The sequence below is a fragment of the Medicago sativa genome, chromosome 7 (assembly GCF_051527215.1).
Source record: "Medicago sativa cultivar Bolivia chromosome 7, Bolivia_mono, whole genome shotgun sequence".
Taxonomy (NCBI): Eukaryota; Viridiplantae; Streptophyta; class Magnoliopsida; order Fabales; family Fabaceae; genus Medicago; species Medicago sativa.
The window spans coordinates 103,661,221-103,685,048 of NC_140755.1; the positions used below are offsets into that span (position 1 = coordinate 103,661,221).

General features: G+C 33.7%; 3 protein-coding genes across 4 annotated transcripts; 2 read left to right on the top strand and 1 right to left on the bottom strand.

The window, feature by feature from the left end:
• The first annotated feature begins 2,097 nt into the window (after nucleotides 1-2,097).
• LOC146911616 (putative serine/threonine-protein kinase PBL28) lies at nucleotides 2,098-5,426 on the top strand. Of its 2 annotated transcripts, XM_085725966.1 has the most exons (7): nucleotides 2,098-2,223; nucleotides 2,464-3,060; nucleotides 3,506-3,958; nucleotides 4,063-4,178; nucleotides 4,277-4,537; nucleotides 4,633-4,833; nucleotides 4,932-5,426. In XM_085725966.1, the coding sequence occupies exons 2-7, from the start codon at nucleotides 2,505-2,507 to the stop codon at nucleotides 4,992-4,994; spliced, it is 1,650 nt and encodes a 549-aa protein (XP_085582092.1). In that variant the 5' UTR covers nucleotides 2,098-2,223; nucleotides 2,464-2,504; the 3' UTR covers nucleotides 4,995-5,426. The 2 variants fall into 2 exon arrangements, with proteins under 2 accessions (XP_085582092.1, XP_085582093.1); XM_085725967.1 differs by lacking the exon at nucleotides 2,098-2,223 and having other exon boundaries at nucleotides 2,434-3,060.
• Nucleotides 5,427-6,072: 646 nt separating this feature from the next.
• On the bottom strand, nucleotides 6,073-9,585 carry LOC146911617 (putative serine/threonine-protein kinase PBL26). Its single transcript, XM_085725968.1, has 5 exons — nucleotides 9,192-9,585; nucleotides 8,855-9,033; nucleotides 8,545-8,734; nucleotides 7,736-8,127; nucleotides 6,073-7,380 (listed from the first exon to the last, which is right to left on the bottom strand). Exons 1-5 carry the CDS (start codon nucleotides 9,301-9,303, stop codon nucleotides 6,424-6,426), a joined length of 1,830 nt encoding a protein of 609 aa, XP_085582094.1. The 5' UTR covers nucleotides 9,304-9,585; the 3' UTR covers nucleotides 6,073-6,423.
• A 10,554-nt stretch (nucleotides 9,586-20,139) lies between these two features.
• On the top strand, nucleotides 20,140-23,742 carry LOC146911618 (uncharacterized). Its single transcript, XM_085725969.1, has 2 exons — nucleotides 20,140-20,274; nucleotides 21,625-23,742. Exon 2 carries the CDS (start codon nucleotides 21,760-21,762, stop codon nucleotides 23,545-23,547), a length of 1,788 nt encoding a protein of 595 aa, XP_085582095.1. The 5' UTR covers nucleotides 20,140-20,274; nucleotides 21,625-21,759; the 3' UTR covers nucleotides 23,548-23,742.
• Nucleotides 23,743-23,828: the final 86 nt, after the last annotated feature.

The window sequence follows — 23,828 nt, forward strand, 5'->3', positions numbered from 1 at the left end:
AAATTGCGGCAACTCCCAGTAATTATGTGAAACCAAACTACACCGTATCTTTATTACATAGAATTATTACTGTGCCATAGAAATTTTTTTTTTTTTTAATAAAACAAATCTTAAAGAGAGTGGCGAAAGAATAGGAATAAATATGTGAAAGTATTTTTCCCTTTCAATCCTATTTGAGACAATATTAGACACTAAATATAAATATATCACTTCTGTTCAAGACACTTTCAAAAACAAAAACTAAATGTGAAACACTCTTCTCGGTTAGAGATTTAAACATTGATGCACGATGTGTGAGTCTAACCCTTATGGATTCAATCCGTGGTCAATTTATAACTTTTTTTTAAGGGAAATATGTAAAGTTTATACATTATAAAAAAACTATATATCCTCTAAAAAAAACTATATATATGTAAATGTTTCAAGAGTTTGGTGATAATTGCAAGGTATAAAATACAAGCTGTGATGTGAGTAGCGTGTGTTGTAATTAGAATATCCATATTCCCATCGATATTCACAATGAAAAATGAGTCTATATCAACTCAGTTCAACTTGTCTAATGGAAAAAATTTGGCCACCTTGTCATCATCAATTTCTACGTTGCGCTGCTTCTCAACAAGCTTCTCTTTTCTTTGTACAGTATATAACTATTATGCAAATCAAAGGCCATGGCTCGCCACCTTGTCTTTGCATTTATCATTTTTGCTATTTTTATACACTCTCTATCTTCTGCACCCAATGACACACAAGGTCAACTCAATTTCCTTACTCTTTTTATTTTATTTTATTTTATTATTACTATTTCCTTACTCTTTTATAGCGATATTATTAGTGTCAATCTTACCCAATCAATTATCATTGTGAATTTAATTTAATTTCGTTATATATCACTGTAAAAATTATAATGTGTATGTGTCTGAGGAAGAGGTTTTGGAAGAACGCTAGCACCACACATTTTAACACACATTTTTTAACACACTGTCTTTGATTGGTTAAAATTCACATGAGTCCCACCAAATCATGCATGTCTCATATAAATTTGGTGGGTCTCATGTGAATTTTAACCAATCAAAGAAAGTGTTGAAAAATGTATGATAAAATGTGTGCTGTTAGCATTTCTCGTTTGAGGTATTTGCAACGGGTTTCCAAACATAAACTTAACCAGCAACACAAAATATATGGTCGACTGTATTTTTAGCCTTTAAGAACATGTCATTTCTATAGTTTAAATTCTTAATTAAATTTATATTCTTAATCCTTGTTTTTATGGAGTCTTAATCTTTTATTTAATTAGTATGTAAATGTTTTATTTTTATATTTTTATGATTAAAATTAAATAGTTTGTAAAAAATAGATTAAAATTAAATAATTTGAATAGAGATTAATTTTGTAAAAAAAAAAAAACTAATAAATTTATGCATATACCTTTTGATTTAGCATTTGGTACATGGAATGAGTTTTCAACCAAGGAATGATATTATGACACAAATTGGGTAATAAATTGTAAGGGTTCTCAAAATTGACAATGTAACAAATGGATAATTGCAATTTAATTATTGAATGAAATATAAAATTGATAGAAGAGAACCCAATTAGATTTGGTGTTCTTAGTACATAGAAGATAGAAATAAAAAGATAGAAGAAGACTAAGTCCTAAGACTAAGTCATTACTCTACTAGAGAGTACCAAAAGTAGAGAGAAAAGACTTCATCAATATTCTTAATACTCATTGTTGCTCGTCCTTTTCCTATTTATGCACAATCAATCTTCCTTTATTTTAGGATCACTAGCCATATGTCCCTTTGCCTCAACCAATTATGATATGCAAGTGTATTTCTTCATATGCTGTTTTGGATCATAACACAAATTAGATGGTTAACGTGATTCAAATATGTGGTTAACGTAGTTTAATGGATGATCAATGAATATAACAAGGTGCCGCAAGTCATTAACTATCCTCTTAACACAATTAACCACAATTTTTAAACTCATCAACACAATTTTAAGTGTAGATCCGAACAAAAATCGTAGTTAGTGAATATCATGTATATAAGAGTAGTTCTAACTTGAGCACAATCCCAAATCAAATTTTTTTGGGCACACACTCATAAATAAAAAAAAATTAAAAGAGAAAAGAATTAAATGATGTGATTAAATCATTTCTCTTTTGATTTTTTACATTTACGTGTGTGCCAAAATAAATTTGATTTGGGTTGTCTCCAAGTAAGAATTGTTCCATGCATAAAAGTATATTTGAACACATAAAAGTATTGATCACGTTTAAAATCGTTGTTAATTGTATCTAATAGTACATGGTTATTGGTTAATAAGTTGCTACATCTTATATATTCATTGACCATTAATTTAACACATATTTAAACTGTGTTAACTTTATAATTTATTTGAAACTTGATGTCAAATTTGTATGTCAAAATAACATATCTCTCTTTCAATTTGGTGCAGGTACATGTGTATTGGATTTCAATGCATACCAAAATGAATATATGCCATTTGGTGAATGTGGGGGTGCAAAAGAGGATATAACCAAATGGGGCAGTGGCAGTGATGGTTTCCCAACTACTCTCTGCTGCAGAAATGCTCTGACCATTTTGTCAGATGCCATGGCCTCACAAGTCCGTAACACAAAAGGACAAATGTTCCTTTCTCAAGAACAATGGCAAAGTTGCAACCAATCATTTCATCCACAACCAGGGATGTCACTCTCTTCATGTGGCTTTGATAACTTTTACTTTGGTAGCTCTCAATGCTCCAATTTATCTTTACTAGCTGTTCAGAACTCGCAAAAGTACTCAGATGCATTGAATCAATGCAGCCACTTCGACCTTTCGTTTGATGAGTCGTGTGAGGATTGTACAACTGCAATATTGGATCTGAGAAATAGTTTGTATGACGCAACAGGGCCGGACAGCAATGATATTGAGAGAGCCATTTGCGGAGTAGCAGCTCTTGTTGCTGTTGCATTTGAGCAACAAAATGATCCTTTCCTTGCTGACAAATTCTTGCGTTGCTTGCCACCTCCAGCAGCAGTACATGACAAGAGTAAGATTATTATACCAATGTTATAAATCATACTTAGGGATGAGAGTCTATGAACTACTGACACAATATAGGGACAACGGACACGACACTAACATGTCTCCACTCACTGGAAATAATTTGAGAAAAGCGAATAATTGAATATAATATATGTGTTGGTATCAGATCATGACACGTGCCTGATACTACACACGCCTTCAATTGAATTTGTCGGTGCTACATAGGTGAAAATAGACTAGGTTAAACTTTGCCAGGCTGAACATGTCTTACTTTGAAAATGTTAGGCTTCGGTCTGTCCTATTACTCTGCCATAGGCTCATTTTTAAGGTTTGGTCTGACTTTTTGGTATGTCTGTTTAACAGTCTTTCATGATTTTTTTGACGAAAAACATACACCACTAATAAATAAACTAGAATGAAATTGAACAAATTTTGTTTTGTGAACCTAGAATCATCAATGAAGAAACTTGTGTTGGCAATGTTGGTGATGGCTATCTTAGCATTATTGATTATTGCTTTTCTGGTAAAATGTGTATCAAAGAAGAAGCCTGTTAAGAAGCACGTCCAGTTGAAACAGATAGCTACTTGGTCTGGACTGTACTGGTTCACAAAAACTGAAATTGAAAATGCCATGAATTTTGAAAATGAAAAGATAAACCTTGGACGCGGGAGTGCAGGTGAAGTGTTTAGAGGTGTTTTGCCAAGTGGTCAAGTTGTGGCCATCAAGCATTTGACAAAGAGTAATACCTCTAGTTCTGATTCTTTCACTCGAGAACTTGCTGGTCTTTCTAGACTTCGTCATCCAAACCTTGTTTGCTTGTTTGGCTGTTGTATGGAAGATGGCGAAAGATATCTCGTCTACGAGTTCTGTGCCAATGGAAATCTTGCTCAACATCTCTTGAGTAATGCTCTCTACTTTTCACCACCCTTGATCAATCAATCATTCACTATATTCCAATGTTAATGTAAACGATGATTTTATTTATGTGTGTGTGACTATGTTCAGGAAGAGACAGCCATTTGACATGGGAAGCAAGAGTGAAGATTTTGAGAGAATGTTCATTTGCGCTTAAGTATCTCCATCATCATATAGAGGGTTGTGTTGTCCATAGAGATATCAAGGTAAGTGTGATGAAGTTAATCTGGATTGGATTCCGCACTTAACTGGGAATGATTAGAAAATGTTTTTTTTAATGCCTTGCATTGATTTTATTGTTTAGCTTACAAACATTCTTTTGACTGAGAAATACGAAGCCAAACTGTCGGATTTTGGATTGTCAAGGATGATGGGGATGGAAGAGAGCAAGGTTTTTACTGATGTTAGAGGAACTATAGGTTACATGGATCCAGAGTACATGAGTAATGCCAAGTTAACTTGTGCCAGTGATGTATATAGTTTTGGAATTGTTGCTTTGCAAATTCTGTCAGGACAGAAAGTCATAGAGTTGGATCTTGATGCAAGAGATCAGCTCACCAGAAAGGTACTACAATTCATTCATTTACATTACATTAAATCACATTCGATTATATTGTATATAATTCAACTCAAGTATATATGCAACATTAATTTTTGTAGGCAAGAGATGTGAGTATGGGAAAGCGTCCATTGTCGGATTTTGTAGACTCGCGACTAAAGGGACAAGTTGATAAGGAGGACTTTGGAGCTATTTTACAGATTGCAGTACTTTGTGTTGCCAAATCAAGCACAGGTCGGCCACCAATTGAGGTTGTTTTTGACGAATTGGACAAAGTCTATAGGGACATTGAGGCGCGCAAGGTACTAGTACTACTAATAATAATTTGCACAAGCACATTAATTAGTGCTTATTGTAGTTTTGGGCCAACCAAGCTGACAGCAGTTTTCTATTTATGCAGAAGGCAACCCCAACAACATCAACAACTACATCAACATCAACATCAACATCTAGCTCTAACTGAGTCCTCGGCGAAGTGGTCATATATGTGTGTATGAGTAACATTGAAGAAGTGGAACTGGAAATTGGAAGATGAATATGAACATTACAGTACATATAATATTAATTTTTCGGCATACAACTATCACAACCGTATTAAAGTTGACATGGTTCCCTTGTCTTTCGCTCGCTCGCAGATCTTAAGGTGTACCTAAAAAATGTGTTGGGCCCCATAAAAAAACCATAGAACAGCAAAAGAAACAAATGTTTTTGCAGTCATTCAGATCTTCGATCCAGAAGCGCGTTATAGACTTGAAGCAATGGAAATTTGAATCGTAGCTACCGTCTTTGTTTTATTTAATTATATATATAGCTGAGTTCAGATTTCATAATAATATTATGATATACAATTAGATTGAACTGAATAGTGAATAACCTGTTTGATTGTCCTAATGTACAGATCTCTACCCATCTCCTGGTACATGGATATGCATGTTCATAAGAAACTCTTGTATTTTCTTATAATAATATAAACTAGAGAGAATGACAGTAGAATAGAGAGGCAAGGCAACTTTCTGCACGCAAAAAAGAACAACATCTACCAAAAAACGAAGATCAAGCCCATAATTATATTTATGATTTCATAATTAGCCTCATATATGCAGAAGAAACAGCAACGAGTTAACAAAAAAAATTCATTGGAGCTCATTGCAGAAGAGTCCAAATGGATATTCACATCATTAAAATTACCTCCACCACAGTGAAATAATCCTTAAGATACACGTCTCATGCTACTTATTTCTTCATATCTTTCCAGCAAGTTAGAGAAGTGAACATGAGAAAATTACTTGAGCCAATGATCTTGCATTAGCCTTCTTTCTAGTGATGCTGCTAAACAAACTTATCATATTGGATAAAATAAACCGATATAATCTATCATAACTACTCAAACAAATTTCCAATGGTTTGTTGTATATCTATCTAACTAGTTGAATTGCTAGAATAAAATAGCTATTTCAGTTTCTGATCAATAGGATAGGACAATATATAAGATTTGTTTCCTGTATGATGATTATATGTAATTGTGATTGTAACAACAGTAATAAGAAATAACATTAGAATTGCCATAATAGTTAATATAATACAAACAAGGGTCACTGTTTTCAATAATTTCAACAATCCCCTATGGAAATTCACCGTTATCTTCACACTTGTTCTTGAACTAAAGGTAAATACATGAATTTAGCTGAAGTCTACTAAACAAAACAAAGTGTATATATATGTGCGGGTGGTCGAGTTTCAAGTTTTAATATATTGAGGATATGTATACGGATATGTTATACTTCTCTCGCTCAACCAAACTGATTGATGTATAAACAAGACTTTGACAGAAATATACAAAGATGTGTCAAAGTGCGGCGTGTATAGATGACTGCAAGTTCAATTGCAATCTATCATGAATGAACACTTCCCTCATCTGATTTTCTGCTGCTGGAATGTTGGAAATGGTGAAAGCTTCCCTCCTCAGACCCCCCCGTGCTCATGCGATCAAAATGTGATCCTTCCTCGCTATCACTGCTCACTAGGCCAAAGGAATATCCATTTCCATCATGTGATGGCCTACTGTCACCGCGCTTGAGAAGAACACCTCCATCATGTGACTCCTCGTCGCTGCTGCTATGAGATGATCGACTTACAACACTTGCAGAAGATTTTTTACTGTTCTTTTGGCTTAAATCCTTTGTTACCGTAGATTTCTTACTGCTCTTCTGGCTTAAATCTCTTGCAGCAGATTTTTTGCTGCTTTTTTGAGTTAAACTTCCATCCACATCATGCTTTCTCCTACTGCTTTTGTGGTCATTTTCTGAATCTGAACTGGAGTTGTTCCTTCGGCCAGAAGAAACGGTCCCCTTCCTTGATTTGGTGCTGCTTTTGCGGCTTGACTTGGAGTAGAACTCCTTTGTTTCTTTAGCATCTTGTGAACTATAATCATGTTGGTTTTCATTATCATAATAATCCCGTTCAGTATCAGAGACATCATCATGCTCTTGGTGTTTTGCACTAGCTGCTGTAATAGACTTGTTATCCTCGTGAACAGACCGCTCTTCATCGGAACCATGGCTGTCGTTATCATTTTCGCTCTCACTTTCATCGGCAGTGGCAACACTCTTTTGGGAGGTAGAATTGGGAGGTGGAAGAGGTGCAGGAACAGGTTCTGGAGGAGGAGAAGTGGAAAGAAAACTCAAAGCAGTTACAACATCACTCATCAAAGGACGCGCTGCTGATTCCTCTTGTAAGCACATGGCTGCAATTGCAACAACTTGATTCAGATCCTTTTCTGGATAATTTTTATTCAGATTTGGATCTGCCATATCTCCATATCTTTTAGGATCTCTAAATATTGGTTGTGCCTGCTCAGCAGTTACAAGTACAAAATTATCAAAACAGATACAAGAGAATCAAAGCTATTGCTTAAAATATTAGTTTATATCATATTGGAGAAATTGCACTTAGGAAAGCTCCCAAAATGTGCAAAACAATTTTCACACTCTTTATTATCTTATTAAGGGCAAATCCTGGTTGAATCAATAATTAGCCAGAGTTTACTTATCTTCCGACTGAACTCTAGATTACCAAGGGCCCTTGCCATGGGAATTGGAGAGTTAAGACACAAAAAAAAAACCATAATCATCTCATATTGTATTTTATTTTATTTTATATAGGACAAAAAATAATGTTGAAAAGAGATTGCTATAGTTTGTGTACCCATGAAACTAGATTTTGCTCGTCGTGCGATCTTGTGGTGTCAACGGCTCGTCTTCCGGTAATGAGCTCTAGCAAGACAACTCCAAAACTGTACACATCTGATTTCAAGGTGAGGTTACCTGTTCTTACATACTCAGGGGCACTATAACCATAAGTACCCATGACTCTTGTAGGCACAATGTTAGCCTTATCTTTACCAGCAAGTTTGGCAAGTCCGTAATCAGATAATTTTGCATTAAGATCTTTATCAAGCAAAATGTTCGACGATTTCAAGTCCCTGTATATAATTGAAGGATTTGCCTTGTCGTGCAAGTACCACAATCCTTTTGCAGTACTAGATGCTATTTTCATTCTGCTATACCAATCTAATGGATCTTGATCATTTCTTCGCTCTGCGCCAAAACCAAATAAATGTGCTCTATATTACTTTTACATAACTAAAATTGCAAAAGATTATGTCTAGTAAACATTCATTTTGGTCCTTGAATGTGTCAAACGTTGTTACTATAGTCTTTGAATGTATCAAAATTACAAAAACATCTATGAACGTGTCTTTCTTTAGTGAGTTTGGTCATCAAATCTTGACAAGGGAGAAAATACTAACATATTTGCCATTAAAAAAAATATCAAATATGTTTTCTATTAGTCAGTTTAATCTATGATTTTGTAATTTCAATACAGTTAGGAGCAACTACGCCTCATACATTTAAGGACCAAAAATCCAAAATGATGATTTTACTGGACATTGTCATGCACATAGAAATATATGCATAACTAAAAAAATTGAAGAATAAAGAAAGGGTTAGTACCAAGAAGACGACTTTCTAGAGAGCCCCCTGACATGAATTCATAGACCAAAAGACGTTGATCACCATCAGCACAATAACCAGTGAGTTTGACAAGATTATCATGGTTTAAGAGACTCAACATCAAAACCTCAACCAGAAATTCTTTACTTCCTTGAATCCCATTTCGATCAAGTTGCTTCACTGCTACCACCTAAAGAGAGGAGAAAAAACACACATTCAAACACATGTAATAAAAGCGTAAAAACAATATTAAAAAAAGTATTTGTTTATATACTAATTAAGAACTCAATTGATATTATTATATTATGACCTGTCCTGTAGCAGGAATTGTTCCTTTGTAAACTCTACCAAAACCACCTTCACCCATCAAACATTCTTGACGAAAATTCTTTGTTGCGATTGCTAACTCGCGAAATGTGAAATTTTGTGCTTGAATATTTGATGTGTCAACTTGGTTTGGATCATCAGCTGGCTTTGGTTTCTTGATATCTGCATGTCACATTTGGAGAGACAAAGTCAATAGCAAAATCGCTTAAAACAATTTGATTAAATCTCTCAATGCTATTTCCATTGATTATATGAAGAATATAAAATGCCAAATAACATAATTTTTTTTTTTTTTTTAAACATTGTGATAATTTAATTACCTGGTGTTCTGGTTATAAGGTTATTATTTTCTTGAGGTGGTGCAACCCCATTTTCCCTCCTGCTATTGCTTTTCTTACTCTTTTGAGAGGTAAAACAAGGAAAGCAATTCATTCTTGTTCTAAGGATCTAGAAAACGTTCAAAAAAGATTATTGTTGGTGTGCTTATGTCGAAAAAAATATTTTGATTCAAGAACAATGAGAACAAAAAAAAGTTATATGAAAAAAAATAAAAATAAAAATAAAAAACAAAATCTCTCTATACTCTTTGGTTAATAAAAATGAAAAGAAAAAGAGTGAAGGAAGGTTCCCTCAAAAGAGGTTGAAGGAACCCGCAATGCAAGAGAGGGAAGCAGAGGCTATAAAAATGGAAGGAGAATGATCAAGAACAAAAGGTGAAAGGAAGGGGAAGCCATGCATGCAATGATGATGGGAATGCAAAAAAAAGTTGAGGTTGTATCGGAGAGAAAAGGGGGAGAATTTGGATGGACATTATTATGAGGTACGTGCATGTCCTTTTACATGCATGGATTCCGACATTTGTGGATTTCAGGCATATATGTTGTTGTTTTTGTATGTTTTATCAGTATTTGTGTTCCATTCTAGGATGGATCCAACGTTTCCTTTGTTTTCTTTTGGTTAATTACGGTTATATTTTGACTTATACTTTTCTTTCAATAAATCAACTTTGGAGTTAGCATCTTATTATAACTAACATCATCAATTTACATGTACAATATAGTCTATAGATAGATTATACTTGTGGTGTTCAGTTTGAGACAACTTAATACAAGTACATGCAATTCAGCCGTTCACGATGAAGTGGAGACAACGTGTACGTGGTAGTTGGAAGCATTGTCTTTTTTTATTTTATTTTATTTTTTAATATGATTTTATCTTATAATAATTTTTTGGTTAGATTTAGATCATGTAAATTAAAAAATTTTGTTTTTAGTCTATGACATCGTAGTTGACCAAATAAAATCACGTCATATGACTCAAAAAATCGATGTTAGAAAGTAAAAACAACCGTTTTTGAACTTGAAATGGTTGAATCCAAATAAAACAACTCAAAGGGATTAAAACAAATAATTACAAAGATTAAAATCATATTTAAACTTTATTTTCATCCATCCAATTAAAATAGAATTAAGCGAATTTGACAATCAAAATTTAAAGGTACAAATGATGTTGAGAATGAAATGAACTGAGTCAAATATAATTTGCGACTTGATTAGTCAATTAAATGAACCTAATTTGAATTTTATGAACAATATGTAAAGCTGCGAATTATATTTTTTGTGCTAACTTGATAATTTTTGAATTTTATGAACTTGATTAGCTCAATTTGTTTCATAATAAAAACGGGAAAATATACATAGACACCATTTTTCTATACCACTTTTGTACACACCCTATGTCAAAGGGTATTTTGGTAGGCATGACAATGGGGCGGGGTGGGGACGGATTTTACATTCCCCGTCCCTATACCTGATTCTCATATACTTACTCGTTACCCTACCCATACCCAACGGGATGAAAAATTGAACCTCATTCCCATCCCCGACGAGTTCGGGTATCCCCGCCCCATCCCCGTCCCCGCATTGAATATATATTTTTAATAAAAAATAGAAGCTTTTTTGCAACCCCTAGAGAAATATTGTAATGCATTATTCAGCAATATGCTCACTTTAACATTTTTTAGACCGATTGTTTTAGTTTCTCCTTTAAATATCAATAGCAGTTTTTATAACACGACAATTATCAAACAAAATAACATGGCATATAAAGATAAAATAATTTTCTGCATTCGGGACGGGTTTGGGTATAGGTTCGAGGTGGACACCTATATACCCGTTACCCGTCTCATACCCGTGTTTCGAAATTGGGGAATACTCAAATTCATACCCAAACCCAGTCAAAACGGGGAAAACCTGTCAAATTGAATTTGGTTCGGGCAGGTAACCACATGTATGGGTTTTGTTGCCATGCCTATATTTTGGTAATGTGCAACAAAGAATATGTAGTTATTTTGGACCCACATTACCACATGTTGCATTTATGTGTGGGGGTTTAAGGGATGTATGTCACCTATATATGTGTGTCTATGTATAAGCATTCAACAAAAAATACTCAATTTGAAGGCACCGTCATCGTAATGATGTTCATTCATTCCTTCTTGAAAACTTATTGTTCTCCACCATTTCACGTATGGATTGAAACCGATGCAATGTATCTAAAATTCATAAGATCAATTACATTAGATGAAGCTAGTAATCTGGGGCATTGTAGATGAGTTTGCTTCGATTGATGGGATTTTATATCAACTGTATTGAATTTTAGAAAATGGTTTCAATGGATCACGTAGAAATCCCTTTAAATAAAAGATCACACCCTTTAGGTATGAATAAGGAGATTGTACTGTAATTGAGAATTTGAGATCAGTGGTAGCAATATATTGAAAAACATGAATCATCGTTGGTCATTCAAACTCTCTTGTGTGTTGACGACGATGGAAAAACGAGTATGCAATCGTGTGAGTCTAGGGAGAAAAGATCGCAATATATTAATGGATTAATTATGTTTTTGGTCCCTACAAAATTGCGACCTTGTAAGTTTAGTCCTTACTTAATTTTAATAGCATTTTTAATCCCTACAAAAAATTTCTACACTCAATATTAGTCCTTACTCAATCCAAATTTGTTTAAATGCTTAAACTCTTAAGTTTTTCAACAATTTTTTACAGGCGTGTTAAGAACGTTATTAAAAGGTCCTCCGAAAAAAATATCGCAAAAATTTGATTTCTACGTCCATATTTTTGTTACTTATATCTTAAACTTTTGTCATTTTAAAAAATTCATATTTAATTTATTTCATGTTAAAAAATTATAGATTTTAGTAAATGAACCTTTCATAGTGTTCTAAACTTGTATACAAAGAATCGTTAAAAAATTTAAGAGTTTAAGGATAATTAAACAAAATTTATTTTAGCAGGGACTAAAATTATAAGTAAATTTTTTTTGTAGGGATTAAAAAAGCTATTAAAATTAAGTAAGGACTAAACTTAGAAGGTCGCAATTTTATAGGGACCAAAAACATATTTAACCCTATATTAATTTAACAAATAACTATGCACATTTGGATTTGTCAAGAAAAAAAAAAAAAACTATGCACATTTGGATTAAACAAAATAGACGGCTGAGATTTGTTCAATAGATCGTGACTCTTTTGGTAATTCCAAATTCAAAAGTAAATTTTATCCACACTATCCAAACAACATATTTTTTCGGGTAGTGATCCAAACAACCTATATATATATATATATATATATATATATATATATATATATATATATATATATATATATATATATATATATATATATATATAACAATCAATTTTACTTTTTTTTAGCAACAATCAGTTTTACTTGAAAGTATGCAAACATGAATAATTTCACATTCAACTCAACATAATAAAAATTACTTCAAAAAAATTAATTCAAAAAAAATTACTTTGTTAAAATTAATTCTCTCCACCGTATAACTAAACATAGAATCAAATAATTTGGAAGTCATTCTGTCAAAAAAAAAAAAATAATTTGGAAGTCATATTCTACTCTGAAAAATTGGATCCATAATAAAAAGAAGTACTAAAACTCAAAAAGAGGCTATCTTTTTTATTTAAATTGTAAGTGATATAAAAAACTTGTAAATAACATCAAAATGCATCATGTCTTAATCAATAACACAAAAGATCAATTTTAAAGTTACAAAAAAGAGACATCATTGTCCTTGTAAGTGTAGTTCAGTTTATAAAGGAACATTGCAATATATATATATATATATATTTTGATGTTAAAGACAATTTTATTAATGAAAGTCTGGCAATAAATCAAATGCCAAGACTGCAGAAATACAAGGCGGCGTTTCTTCAATCCATATGCAATCTAAATTCTTAAGAGCATATTTTGCTAGATAATGAGCAGATTGGTTGGCTTCACGCCTAATATGCGAAAAATTTAAACTACGAAAGCTACCATTCAAACTAATACAATCTCGAATAATTGAGCCAACATAGTTGGGAGATTGTTGGTGAGCATTCAACGCTAAAACCACACTAGAAGCATCTGATTCTGCTATAAGATTCAGAAAACACATGTCTTTTGCAAATTCCAAACCCTTCCGCATAGCTAAAGCTTCTGCAACCTCTGAATCTGGTAACGAAAAGACTTGCCAGCAACTAGCACCAACAACAACACCTTCATTATCTCTCACCACAGCACCAATACTCCACTTATCACTCTCTATCGGACCTGCTCCATCACTCTCTATCGGACCTGCTCCATCAACATTAAGCTTATAGAAGCCACTAAAAGGAGGTGTCTAATGAACATCAGATATTGGCAAAATTGGACCTCCACTTAGTGTCTCCACCAACACCGTACTAACACTCTTAAAATTCACAATAGATCTTTGTGCCTTTTGAACAGTGACAACTATATCAACATCAGTCCCCTCAAAACATTTCTTGTTTCTGGCACACCATATCTCATAACACAAGGCCAAAACATGGACTATAATATCCTCACCGGTATCAATAATATTTTCCTCCAACCACTTATGAAAAGGAACATACCTAGAATCATGTGAATTAAATACCACACCTAAAGAGGAAGCAAACCATATCTGCTTTGACCACTGACACTCCATAAAGAGGTGTGAAATTGTCTCATTATGTTCCCCACAAAGAACACACAATGGATCGCTACTTATTCCTTTTTTAAAAAGATCATTTTTTACTGGTAGTTTTTCATGTAGAATCCTCCAAGAAAAGTGGATGTGTCTCGGAATACTTTTTATTTTCCATAATTTTTTCCACACTTGGTGATTATTGTCCTGCGTTGAGCTATGTGAGCCATCTGCTTCACGCCTTGCCTTTAAGAAATGGTATGAACTCTTCATAGAAAAAATAGCTGACCGTGAAGCACCCCACACAAATTCATCTTGCAATTGAGAGAAAGAAATTGGCAATTGAAGAATTTGTTGAGCCTCAAAAGGGAGAAAAATTTCATTAATTAAAGGAGCATTCCAACATCGAACATCATGGTGAATGATATCTGAGACAAACATAATATCACAATTAGTAGGTTTGGGGGACCAAATCTTGTGCCCATTTTGATAAGGAAGCCAATTATCCTCCCATACATTAATTAGACTCCCTGTCTCCTACTCTCCAAATACCAGCTTTCTCAATAACATCCACTCGTGCTTGCAAAATACTTCTCCATGTATAACTTGGGCAGTAGCCAGTTGAAGCTTTCAAGAAATTGCTTCTAGGAAAATACCTTGCTTTCATACATTGTGAGATCAATAAGTTCATTGTGCATAATACGCCAACCTTGTTTAGACAACTGTCATACCCCAATTTTTGACCTAAGGATCCTACATTCTTACACCGACACGTGCCTTTCGATCCTGATCGGTCTCTGACTTTTCAGTGAAAAATTCGGCAGAGAGGTATTTTTTAAAATACCTCATGTTTGGGTTCCGAGTCGGACCCTCTTCTCATTTTTATTATTATTATTATTAGTCCTTTTAATTTTTATTTTTATTAATTTCCATCTTTCATTATTTATTTTTTATTATTGTTATTCATTATCTTTTAATTTAATTTTAGCATTTATCCTTTTATTAATTTTATTTACTTGTGTTTATATTATTAGGTGATAAGTCAAAATTTGTCCATATCCAAAAAAGAGTCCAAATCCAAAAATATGCATAATTATCTTTTTGTTTTATTATTTATTTTTTATTATTAGATGATAAATATCCAAGTCCCAAATTCAGGAACAAGCACACTTTCCTCCTTCCCTAAGCCAACAACAGAAACGCGGATTGCTTTCATCGCAAACCAAAAACACAGCTTTTGTGCTTCTTCTCAACAAACCCTAACCCAAACCATGTCACTATAAAAGGTAAGACCTGCACAATGAAAAGGGACGGCCAAAAATTCATCGCAGCCTAAACCTAGCTTTTTAAAGAGAAATTCCATTATTTAAAAACATTTTACTTTTCACGTTTAGGTGTCTGTCGTAGTCAAGTTTTCAGCTTCTTTTTTTCATTCATAGCTTGCCGATACAAAAACCTTTGTTACCTTGCATTTTTAATTCAGTAGTGATTATTCTATTTTATTTCTTATTTCAATTGCCATTTCCTCATTGTTATTAATCATTCCAAATTCCATTTGAATTCACGCTGCTATTAATTATTCCATGTTTTAGTTTTAGCTTCCTTTTTATTTTCACGGTTGTTGCTGTTGCTATCCATTCAATTATGTTTGTGTGGTAAAATTCTCAAAGAAATTGCTTATTGGAGTTGTTATGTACTGCTGCGTGGCTGTTGTTGCTTGTGTCGTATCTATTCAATTCTTTTTCACCATTGCTGCATGTTTATACTGGCTATTCTATGTTGGTGCTGCACTCGTTTTATTTCTCTATAGCTGCGTGTCTTTACAATAGGTATTGCATTCAATTTTAATTGTTTGAGAACACTATTGCCATGTCTTTACATACTACTTATTTATGTCCAGTTTCTGTGATGCACCATTAATTCTACTTTAGTAATCTTGTTAATTGGTTGCTTGCTGCCCTGTTACATAATTTCATTGGCTGCTGTTATTATTATTATTATTATTATTATTATTATTATTATTATTATTGATTTTCAATTTATCAAACTTGTGCCGTATTCTATATATAGTCATTTTCTGCAGCGTGGCTCTTCCAACCACTTTGAATTGCCGTGCTACTCTCTTTAGTAGTGTTGCCGTGGCTGCTCTCCAAATCAAAGAGTCCATCATAAAGAGAACCGGTGGCACCCTTGCATTCATTTTTATTTTTATCTTGTTTAATTTTTCTCATGCATTTTTTCCTTTTATGGCATTTTAATTTTACCGCATTTTAGGTCATTTTAATCCATTCGTTACATTTCATTTTTATTATTAGCATTTTAATTATCATTATTTATTTTCCAGTAATTAGTTTGTACATTAGGCTTGAATGTAAATAATTTATGCATTTTCTAGTTTAGTTTTAGCATTTCGCATTCTAACTTAGTTTGTAGTTTATGACACGGATTTTAGAATGTAAATCATGCATATTTATTTTCTCGCAGACCATAGAATGTATTAATAGGTTCTTTGTAATAGTTTAGGTGCGTGTGTGTGTGTGTGTGCATGTTTACTTTTTATACTTGCTAGTTTAGGTAGAAGGTCCTTGTGGTGGTCCAACATCACCATAAGGTACCTACGCTTTACATTTCAGCTCCGTTAGTTTAATTTTAGTCCAATTATTCAAAAACAACAAAAACATGCAAATAACAAAACACAAAAAATATTTTTTAAATAAACCTTGATCTTAAATCAAGTGACGTCTTTTTTTATTTTCTTTCCTTAATCAAACTTCAATCAATTTAATCATATTTCAAGTCATTTTTCTTTAATATAAAAAATACAAACAAATTCATTTTGCCATTTGGCTTTTCCCTTTTAAAACCTTTTTCAAACTAATAAAAAACACACAACCAATCAAACATCAATTTTTACCACGAACTATGTGATTTTGATCCCTCACGGGTACGTAGGCAGAGGACTTCGTTCTTCCAAATCAATAAAATGTAGATAATTAGGTCCTCCCTCTTCCATTTTAAATTCCCTTCTTTTTTTTCAAAAAAATAAGCAAGTTATAGCGCACTAATTAAATAAAACCAAGAGGTTCCCGTAGAGTACTACGGACATAAAGGGTGCTAACACCTTCCCTTTGTGTAAGTAACCCCCGAACCCTAAATCATCTTTTCAAAATGGGGTAGTTTGAACTTTTTTTTTTCCCTTTTTCTTAAAAATTAAAATGTTCAGTCGTGAAATAACTAGTGAGTCAAACGCTAATCAAATAGCCTTGATCTCCGAAAAATGACGCGACAACAACATTGCAAGGTTAAACTCATGAAATGTTCGAAAACCTATTCCACCTTTCTTTTTTTTCATCACATAATGTCTCCCATTTAATCCAATGAATTTTACGCTCACCTTGTTTGCTACCCCACCAGAACTTACTAATCATACTTTCAATATGCTCACATAAACCCATCGGAAGTAGAAAACAGCTCATTACATACGTAGGAATAGCTTGAACCACTGATTTGATCAAAACTTCTCTCCCAGCAGTTGATAGAAATTTTTCTTTCCAACCTTTCAGCTTCTTCCACACCCTATCTTAGACAAAATTGAAAACCTGTTTCTTAGACCTACCAACAAAAGCAGGCAGTCCCAGATACTTTTAATGACACTCAACAGCCTTAATTTGCATCCAACCTTGGAACAATATTTTACGATCATCAGGTACATTTCGGCTAAAAGAGATTTCAGATTTGTCCAAATTAATAAGTTGACCAGAAGCATATATATATATATATATATATGAGTAAAGGTTTGAACATCAAACATCTCATTCATTCATCTTAAGAGATAAATTTTTAGCTATCATGTTACTTCACAAAGGAAAAAAAACATCCTTCTATTTTTTTTTTCTTTTTGTAAACGTGATTCTTTTTTCTTTGTTTTCCTTGTATACAAATGTTTCGTATACAATTGAAAATTTATTTTATGTCAAGAGTATTTTGGTTATTTTTAAATAGGGATGACATTGCAAGCCAACCTTCTCTGTTTAGTCCCAGTCTGATATTAGCCCGCCAAAAACAGGATGAGGCGGGGCAGGCTAACTTGAGGTTGCGGGCTCAAACACACATCTCGTCCCACCGAGAGGCAGACTGACGGGTTGGCTGGCTGACCCATCTAACATTTTTTTTCTCTTTCCAAAATCCTTTTTATGTGACAAATGTTATTAAAAAAGTATGTTGACGTTATAAAAAGTCATTTTTATTTTCTCATAATTTTTTTTGATCACATTCTCATAATTATTTTATTCTCATTCTAATCACATGTAAAGAGAAAAACAATTATTTAATAACGAATTGTGCAATTACATTTTGGGAAAAAAATCTTAAAAATTGGATCACTTACTTTTTTTTTTTGTTATGGAGGATCACTTACTATTTAGAATTCTGCTCTCCCCCAGCACAAAACACTCGCGCCCTGCAGTGTTGCCAAATATACCCCTGCGTGAGTTAAGTCACGCTGCGTGATTTAACTCATGCACCACTGGCATGTGCGCTAGTTAACTCACGCACCACTGGCATGTGCGCGAGTTAACTCACGTACGTTGGCCGGTGGTCAGAGCTGAAGAACAAACGTTTTTTGGTCTTTGGTCAGTTTTTCAACATTCAATCTACACGTTTTTTTACCCATTATACACGTTTTTTTTACCACATTAATGATATTTACAACCTATACTACCATTCCCACCTATAAATACCCCTCCATACTTCCCTATTTCCTCACACCATATCACTTTCCCTCCCTCCTCACTCTCTCCCTCTATTTCTCTTTGTTTTTTTTTTGTCAATAGTCTCTTTGGGGGCAAAAGTGATCAAACTTCTTCGGGGAAAAATAGTGAGTAGCCGACTTGGGGAAGTGATCAACCCTTGGGATAAGTTTAAATCTGCTTTTTTTAACCCCAAAAACTTTTTACCGTGGGTAAAAAGAATTTCTTGGGGTAAAAAAAAACCAGATTTAAATTTAGCCCAAGGGTTGATGATGTATTTTCCCCAAAAAGGCTGCTCACTATTTTACCCCAAGAAGGTTGGTCACTTTTTACCCCAAGAGGGAGAAAATAAGTAGATTTAGTGAATTCCAATAAATTATTGTATCAACGCACTTAAAATAAATACAAATATAAATAAAAGGAAATGAACTAAATTAATATTTATTCATTAAATACAAAATTAGAAAATAAAAGCAAATATAAAATAAAAAGGAATGGACAAAATTGAGGCATATAACAACATCTTATTTAATTAATAGAATTCATATAATACAATAATTGATAGGAAATGAACTAAATTAATATTTATTCATTAAATACAAAAATAGAAAATAAAAGCAAATATAAAATAAAAAGGAATGAACAAAATTGAGGCATATAACAACATCTTATTTTATTAATAGAATTCATACAATACAATAATAACTAAATTAAAATATAGCAAATAAATAAATAATTTAGAATAAATTGAACAAATAATTTAGAAAATAAATAATTTAGAATAAAGTAAATAACGTAATTTGAAAATAGTGAATAAATAAAAAAAAATTCCACCTTGCGCCACTTAACTTGCGCAACGTAACTTAAATTGCGCATTAGTTTATACTTGCGCTATTTAACTAGCGCAGGGGCATTTTGGGCATGACTGCAGGGTGCGAGTGTTTTGTGCTGGGGGAAGAGCAGAATTCTACTATTTATTAGTACGAAAAATTCAATAAATATTTTTTAAGAGCCCGCGGGCTAGTAGTTTTTTCAGCAGGCTAAATGGGACCGAACAACTATAAGAGATGAGCTCAAAACCTCAGCCTAGCCCGCCTAAAATGCCAGGCTAAACAGGTTGGCCTGGTGAATCAGACCCATTTTGCCACTCCTAATTTTAAGGTGTAACTAAGATTTATTGACTATTTTTTTTTTTAAAAGAGGGTTTGACTAAAAATAGTCATAATAATATAATGAGTCATAATTAATTTGTCATCTACTCCCTCCGGTCTCAAATGTAAGAAAATATTCTTTTTTTAGGTTCATAGATTAATGAATGTATCTTACATATAATATAGACTATGTACATTAATTACTCAATGAACCTAAAAAAAAAATCTTTTCTTACATATGAGACCGGAGGGAGTACATAAATTCATAAAATATCACAGCCTAATTTTTATTTTTATTTTTTTTCTTCCAGAAATTAAGTCTTTCATCTACATAAATAAAAAAATAAAAATAAAAAAGTTGGTTTACATCTCTCGTGGAATTGCAGAAGCGGAAGCTGAAGAAAGAACAAGAAACAACGACAACAGTAGCAGAAAACGTTACTGTCAAACATTACATTCAAATACCAACGACAACAATTAGTAGTCTAAACTAAGGTACACTCTTTTTCTTTTTCGATCAAACCCTCTTCTTCCGCATCTTACCCCCCCAATTTTCTATTCCTATAACCTTCTAGATTTTTCGATTTTAATCATGAGAAAATTCCGACCTCGTAGTTTACAAATATTATTTAAATTGTAGATTCAGAAATTGAAATTTCCAGATTCGGAATAATTCTATTGGATCCGAACTGTGTTTTAACACTTGTTGTGTTGCAGAGGTTGTTTGACCTAAGTGACCAATGTTGTTCTTGTTCTCTCAATGTCAATGTCACTCTATGATTTCAACATTCAATATCAATTCCTCAATTATCTTATCAAAATATTTAATATTGTGTTTTTTTTGCTTTCCTTTTTGAAAATTGAACCCTGAACTCTGTTTCTAGATCAAAATAGGTAGAAAGATGATTTTTTTTTTTTTTTTGTCGTTTTAATGGATATGAGAGCACACTGATTGGGATTAACTATTTAGGTTTTTGTATGAAAAAATTAGCTTGCATTTACTGTGATGTCATTTCTTGCTTCGAAGGTAGTAAGTTTGCGCAAAGGGCTGATTAATAAATAGACCATCTGGGTAGTTTAGGCAATTGCACGCTACAAAAATCTTATTCGTGAACTCATATTTTTCGTAGCTAATGATTTCCTATGAACTATGAGAAATTAGATGGTGATGTGTAGGTTATAGAGACCTGTGTAACTGTAAATGTAGATTGTGGATTGCAGTTGGACAAGTTCCATAGGAAGTAAGAACTAGATCAAGTTCTAAAAAATATGATTCCTGTATCTAAATAGTATTATACTCGTAGCTTATTCAAAATCATAGCTGGTGTAATTAGATTGACCAAAGCAATGGATTTTCCTTGAAAATAAAAAATATCTTATCTCGAATGATGTTTCTTGAGCTCCTTATAAAATTTGGACATGTTTATCCAAAGCATTAATTTTTGCAAGAGGTGAATGTTCTTTTTTAACATAGTTCCCTTCTGGTGGCCGAACTATGTATAATGTTTTGGATGAACAAGCAATAATCTATTCACAAACTTTTATTTTCGTGTCTAAGTTTGTAGATTTAGATTTATATTGCAAGTCTACCGAGGGGTCCTTTTACTTTTTTGAGTTTCATTTTCTTCCACTGCAATTTTTTCATTTTTTACATTTTGAATAATCCAACTATTTAGGATCCACTATCACTCTATTGGCAACATAGATTATCAGATACTTTATTTAGAGCTTTATGTTTCTTGTCCGCTTGATAACTCTGTATTCTATTTTGTTTAAGTGGCTTTCTGTTCTGAACTATGTGTACTTGTGTAGGATTTAACCATCCATTTTTTTTATGTAATGCAGAGTCTATTATTGGGAGGAGGTTTAATATGGTGGCATTTTTCAATGCCTATCCTTGGCAGTTCTTGATAATTCATGAATATGATGAAGACCCTTAAAGTCACGTGAAATTGCTGGTTTCTTGTTTTGGAGATATATATGGATAATCATTCTTTAGTTTTAGATGATACTTCTGTTCCTATAGCAGAACAACCATTAGTCATTGGTCAAGAGTTTCCAGATGTGGAAACCTGTCGAAGAACATTGAAAGATATTGCCATAGCTATGCATTTCGATCTTCGGATAGTTAAATCAGATCGCAGTCGTTTTATTGCAAAGTGCTCCAAAGAAGGGTGCCCATGGCGTGTCCATGTAGCCAAATGTCCTGGTGTTCCGACTTTTACTATCAGAACCCTGCAAGCAGACCACACTTGTGAAGGAGTTCGCAACCTTCACCATCAGCAGGCGTCAGTAGGTTGGGTTGCAAGGTCTGTAGAATCACGCATTCGAGATAATCCACAAGTCAAACCAAGGGAAATTTTGCAAGATATTCGTGATCAGCACGGAGTTGCTGTTTCTTACATGCAAGCTTGGCGAGGGAAGGAACGAAGCATGGCTGCCCTTCATGGAACATTTGAAGAAGGTTACCGTCTTCTCCCTGCATACTGTGAGCAAATAAGGAAAACAAACCCTGGTAGCATTGCATCTGTTGGTGCCACTGGACAAGAAAATTGTTTTCAACGCCTATTTATTTCTTACCGCGCATCAATTTATGGGTTTATAAATGCTTGTAGGCCTCTTTTAGAGCTTGACAGAGCACATCTTAAAGGAAAATATCTTGGTTCAATACTTTGTGCTGCAGCTGTTGATGCTGATGATGCTTTGTTTCCTTTGGCTATTGCTGTTGTTGATACTGAAAGCGATGAAAACTGGATGTGGTTTATGTCAGAATTACGGAAACTTCTTGGAGTAAACACCGACAACATGCCTAGACTTACAATACTATCTGAAAGGCAAAGAGGCATGGTGGAGGCAGTAGAAACACATTTTCCCAGTGCTTCACATGGTTTCTGTCTGCGTTATGTTAGCGAAAGTTTTCGCGATACATTTAAAAACACAAAGTTGGTGAACATCTTTTGGAACGCTGTCTATGCCCTTACAGCTGCTGAATTTGAAAGCAAGATTACTGAGATGATAGCGGTTTCTCAGGATGTTATATCATGGTTTCAACACTTCCCTCCCTTTCTTTGGGCCGTTGCATACTTTGATGGTGTTCGATATGGCCATTTCACCCTCGGGGTAACTGAATTGTTGTATAACTGGGCCCTTGAATGTCATGAGCTCCCTGTAGTGCAGATGATGGAATACATCCGCCAGCAGATGACATCTTGGTTTAATGATCGGCGAGAAGTGGGCATGGAGTGGACTTCAATTCTTGTACCATCTGCTGAGAAGCGAATTTCGGAGGCAATAGCTGATGCTCATTGCTACCAAGTACTCCGGGCAAATGAAGTTGAGTTTGAAATTGTCTCGACTGAAAGAACCAATATTGTTGATATAAGAAGTCGTGAGTGCTCTTGTCGCCGATGGCAGCTTTATGGTTTACCTTGTGCTCATGCTGCAGCTGCACTTATTTCTTGTGGACATAATGCCCATATGTTTGCTGAACCATGTTTCACTGTACAAAGTTACAGAATGGCCTATTCACAGATGATAAATCCCATTCCAGACAAAAGTCAATGGAGAGAACATGGAGAAGGAGCAGAAGGTGGAGGAGGTGCAAGAGTTGATATCGTAATTCACCCACCAAAAATTCGCCGTCCCCCTGGAAGGCCGAAAAAGAAGGTTCTGAGAGTAGAGAACTTTAAGCGACCCAAAAGGGTTGTCCAATGTGGTCGCTGCCATATGTTAGGACATTCTCAAAAGAAATGCACAATGCCCATTTGAATGCATTAGTTTACTTATTAAAATTTCATCAACATTACAGCTAATAGAATGTATGTTGTGTTTGTATTGTAATTTAAATTTAAGTCTAACTTGTGCTGAACCAGTTAGTGGCAAAGTAAAGATACATATGATCTGTTTTTATTTTGCCTCACAAAACAAATAGTTAATGTCAGAAAACTGTCTTATTGGTTTGTCTCTGCTCTGGAAATTGTATCACTATTTCATGATGACTTGAAGCTGGGCAAAATTGTTTGAATTGGTATATCATCATTCCTCAAATG